The 5,127-nt window shown below is 39.6% G+C and overlaps 1 protein-coding gene across 1 annotated transcript in view; it reads left to right on the top strand.

Moving 5' to 3' along the window:
* Positions 1–2,760: 2,760 nt before the first annotated feature.
* Positions 2,761–5,127, top strand: part of LOC109919069 (DNA helicase MCM9) — a gene marked incomplete at both ends in the record, with an annotated part of 21,776 nt that continues 19,409 nt past the window's right edge. Inside the window, one exon of the mRNA XM_048592565.1 lies at positions 2,761–2,961. Within this exon, the coding sequence (XP_048448522.1) occupies positions 2,761–2,961 (201 nt within the window). The remainder of the gene's footprint in view (positions 2,962–5,127) is intronic.

Raw genomic sequence — 5,127 nt, 5'->3', positions numbered from 1 at the left:
GGATGTTACTGCATTGGAAGCAGGTCAGAGAAGGTTTAGTAGACTAATACCTGGAATGAGTTGATTGTCTTATGAGGAAAGGCTAGACAGGCTGGTCTTGTATCCTCTGGAGTTTAGAAGAGTTAGAGATAACTTAATTGAAACATAAAAAGTCCTGAGGGGGCTTAATAGGATAGATGTTGAAAGGATGTTTCCTCTTGTGGGAGAATCTACAACTGGGGGTCATAATTTAAAAATAAGGGTCCGCCACTTAAAACAGATATACGGAAACATTTTTCCCTCTGAGGGTTGTTAATTTTTGTAATTCCCTTCCTCAAAAGGCTGGGGTTGCAAAATATTCGAATATTTTTAAGATAGAGGTAGATAGATTCTTGATTATCAAGAGGATGAAAAATTATCTGGATACGTAGAACATAGAGAGGAGTTTAAAATCAAATCAGTTATAATCTCCTTGAAATACAGAGTATGTTTGAAGGGTTGAGTGGCCTTCCCTTGGTCCTTATTTGTAACAGCAAAGGAGAAAATATATAGATTAATGAAATTGCTATAAATGAAGAGAACAAAATATCAGAAATCCACATTTCACTGTTTCCCTTGCTTGCGTGTTTCATCTGTAAATGTGCACAGTTGATTAACTTTATAGTAGGCTCTATTTTATGTACCGCATTTTCAAGTCTTGACTTCTTTTCAAAACATGATAAGATAGTACATTAGAAATTTGACTGGTTAACAGGACTGGACAGTTGATGTGAAGCTTGTTAGAACAATGTCATTGTTCATCTAAGTAAGTGGAGAGAATGAGGAATAATCAACCTGCATGAAGAAGTAACTAAATTTCTTCAAAAATTGTGCAGTTATATTCAAACCTTTGAAATCACTTAAGAAGGATATGCATGTGAGAATTTCAAGATTATAATGTCTTTTGAAATGCATGACAGACTGGGCAGTTGGGTTAAAAAGCATGCAGAAAATGACAGGAGATTTGAGAAAAGCACTAATGGAGAATGGCAATGACTTTTGAACTCCACAAGATCCTGTCTCCACAAGATTCTGTTGAATCTATTCATAAATAATAGAGAAGGAGCATCTTTGTAATGTAAAATCTGCAGATAATACCAAGCTAGATGGCTAATTTACAAGCCTAGTGTGTTGCAAACATTCATAGTGATTTGAGTCAACTGAAAAGATGGGTTATGCCCTGGAAGACTTACTTTGATGAGAGCAGATGTAAGGCACTGAATGTTGGAATAAAAAGCATGAAATGTGTATATAGTTAATAAGAATGCAAATAGTTTTGCTAACTTGTGAACATAATATGCAAACATGTTGGTTATGTTAGCTCCTGCACCATACAGACACTTCACTTTCTTCTCCATCTAAAATTTAACATGTATGGGCAATGAGGTCAGTTAATTAGTTTTGTATTCGTTTTGTATTCAGTCATGGGATAAGGGCATTACTGGCTCGGTCAACTAGTCCATCCCTAATTGCATAGAGGGCAAGAGTCTTGCTGTGGGTCTGGAATCACATGTAGATCAGACCAAGTAAGGATGACAGATTCCTTCCCTAAAGGACATTACTATGAGCTTGATTCAGAGAAAGAGAGAGAGAGATGCAAGTTGTCAGACAGGGCAATTCACCCTCAAAATGGTCCCAATATCTCAGAATTCTAAAGCCCTCTCTCCTACCCAATCCCTCATTCATCTGGACTAACCTCTTATTTCTAAGGTTTTGGAGTAGATTTGTAGCTCGGGTTGTGGGTGTTGAGGTTGGTTGGCTCGCTGAGCTGGTTTGTTGTTCTGCAGGCGTTTCGTCACCATGCTTGGTAACATCCTCAGTGCAGCCTCTGTGATCACACCCTACATCAGGAACACATCGGAACTAACCACAAGACTGCTACGACCGCTGGGCATCAGAGTGGCACACAAGCCCACATCAACCCTATGACAACTGCTCACCCGAACTAAAGACCCACTCCCCGCCATGGACAGGACCAATGTCATCTATAAGATCCCTTGCAGAGACTGTGAGAAACACTACATCGGACAAACGGGAAGGAAACTAACAACAAGGGTACACGAACACCACTTGGCTACAAAAAGACACGACCAATACTCACTCATCTCAATCCACATGGATAAGGAGAACCACCAATTCGACTGGGACAAGAGAGCAAAATTCTGGGACAAGCTAAGCAGAGTCAGGCACGGGAATTCCTAGAAGCCTGGCACTCCACGAAGAAAGCCATTAATAAACACACAGAACTCAACCCCATGTACACTCCACTACGAAGGAAAACCAGAAGTGAGGCAATCCAGCTAAATGGACTCCAGAGTTTAAAAACCAGGCGGGAAAACACCGACGCTTCATCGGAGGCTGCACTGAGGATGTTACCCAGCAGGGTGACGAAACGTCTGCGGAACAACAAACCAGCGTGGCGAGCCAACCAAACTCAACAACCTCAACACCCACAACCCGAGCTACAAATCTACTCCAAAACCTTAGAAATAAGAGGTTAGTCCAGATGAATGAGGGATTGGGCAGTAGAGAGGGCTTTAGATTTCTGAGATAACCTCTTATTTCTATACTCAGTAGATTGCTTTAGGTAAATGCTATATGGTGGGTTAAATAGCCTATTTCCACTTTAGGGGCTAATAACTGCAGATTTTAAAATGGTTTGTTTACTTTTCTGTCTCAGGAAATAACCAGAAGCCAAATGCTGAGAAGTAAGGCTTGTGATTTTTGTTTCTTTTAACTTAGGTGATGATATTACAGTTTATGGTGTGGTTATGCAGAGGTGGAAACCTCTCAGTCAGGGCTCCCGTTGTGACCTAGAACTTGTCCTGAAAGCTAATAATCTTGAGGTGAACAATGAACAGCCAACTGGAGTTATTATTGATGAAGATGTCCAGAAAGAATTCGAAAACTTTTGGAAGAACTATAAAGATGACCCTCTAGCAGGTACAGTGAGTGTTTTATATATGGAATTATTTAACTTGGATTAGTACCTTCTCCAAGTCTTCCAAAGCATAGTGATACTTTTCTTTTACATGAACACTCAACCAAGCTTTAATTAAATTATGTAAAGTTGCACAGTGGTTGACTTAGTATTGTCTAAGAAAAATTTAGGCAGTTAACATGGAAATGTCCCTAAAGAAGTTGATTTTTGAAGAAAAAGGAAATTTTGTCAGAAGCTTGAAAGGAAAAAAATGCCACTGTATCACACAAAGAAACTGTCTCAGTAAATCATTGACGCAATGGGTTGGCTGAAGTATTTAAATAATTAATACTCACTTGTAGTGATTGGAACTGATTCAAGCAAGTCAACAGTTCACAGCCTTACTTCTTAGAGTCATAGAGTCATACAGCACGGAAACAGACCCTTTGGTCCAACCAGTCCATGCCGACCGTAATTCCAAACTCAAATCGTCCCACCTGCCTGTGCTTGGCCCATATCCTTCCAAATATTTACATTCACGTACTTACCTAAATGTCTTTTAAATGTTGTAACTGTATCCGCATCTACCACTTACTCTTGAAGTTCGTTGCGTACACTAACAACCCTACACATTTTAAAAAAACTGCCCTTCATGCCTTTTTGAAATCTTTCTCCTTTCTCCCTAAAAATATGCCTCCTACTCTTCAAATGCCCGCACCCCAGAAAAAAAACACCTGCCATTCATCTTATCTAAACCCCTCATTGTTTTATAAACCTCTATAAGGTCACGTCTCTACTTACCTACTTTGGAAAACTCATCCGGCCCTAGAATTCCGAAATCTCTGCGTTCCTCCAAATTTGGCTTCTTGTACATCCCACATTTGCCAACGGGTACAGCATTGCACCTGAACATTTACACAGTGCTGGCCAATTGCCAACTTAGCTTTGCAGGACAAATCCCTGATTCACTGGATTAAAAATACATAACAAAACTACAGGATAGCACCTAACTGACATTTATAAAGTGTCAAAACATTTTACGCTTGCCTTTCTGAATTTTTCCAACACCACACCAGGCTTTCCATTTTAATCACAAACTCTCTTTCTTGAATGAATGACAAGTGTCTGTATCTTTCCTGACCCACCCTGAAATAGTTGAGGCTTCTCCAGATTCTCCATAGAAACTTGAAATCTGGGACATCACCACTTGAATGAGTTGCCAGGCTGTGTGGGGTGATGTTTGTGTACTCGGGAAGTGCACCAACAAGAGTTGGGAATGTCTCCAGTTTGTGGGGTGATGTTTGTCCCAGCAGGGGCTACAGGATTTCACATAAGCAAGTGGTCTTTTTCTTTTATGGGCCTGCGTTAATGGGGAATGCTTTGCTAGCTGTTAGCCGATGATGTTTTCCTTTGGGGAGGCTATTTTCACTGCAGAACTTCAGGAGGTTCAAAAATTATTTTTAATTAACCATTTGGGACATCTTATGATGGAATCTGGGCATCCTATTAGGCACAACCACTGTGCCACAAGAGTCTATTAAAGAATCAGAGAAAGATACCAATGAGTTTTGAATTCCGAGTCTCCTGCTTACAAGGCAAGTCCTTGAACTTGCTAAACCACAATGCCACATTAGTCTGGGGCTCTGGATTACTAGGTCAGTGATGTTGCCATAGTGCCACCACCTCAGCAGAGTCAGTGTGGATATTTTAAATCATCCTGTTCAGACATTATTATTACACACAAACAGAAATTGCTGGAAAAGTTTAGCAGGTCTGGCAGCGTCTCCTCAGATCTGTCTAAATTCCTCACTTTAGAACAAAGCTCATGATTTGTAGCTGTTGTGTGAGAAGTTATCAAACAGTGAATTAATATTTCCTGACCTCACTCATCTCTGTCATTGAATACAGTGCTCAGTTTCTTTGTGTATTAATAGCAAGTCTACAATGTAAATCAAATACACTAAGAATATTTTATTAGATGGAGTCTTGTATCTTTAAAATTGAACCAGTTATATTCATATTGTTCCTATTATCACCTACACATCACTGTTACAAGTAGTATTAGCATTTTAAATGGAATATGAATTTTAAAATTAAGCTTTATTTTAGTGTGTTACCGTACTACAAGGAATGTAGCATATGCATCAGAGATAGTAGGAACTGCAGATGCTGGAGAATCCGAGACAACA

Source organism: Rhincodon typus, unplaced genomic scaffold, assembly GCF_021869965.1.
Source record: "Rhincodon typus isolate 14 unplaced genomic scaffold, sRhiTyp1.1 hic_rhity00001454, whole genome shotgun sequence".
NCBI classification, from domain to species: Eukaryota; Metazoa; Chordata; class Chondrichthyes; order Orectolobiformes; family Rhincodontidae; genus Rhincodon; species Rhincodon typus.
Note: the sequence above shows the minus strand (reverse complement) of the source record. Positions and strands in the feature narration are given on the sequence as shown.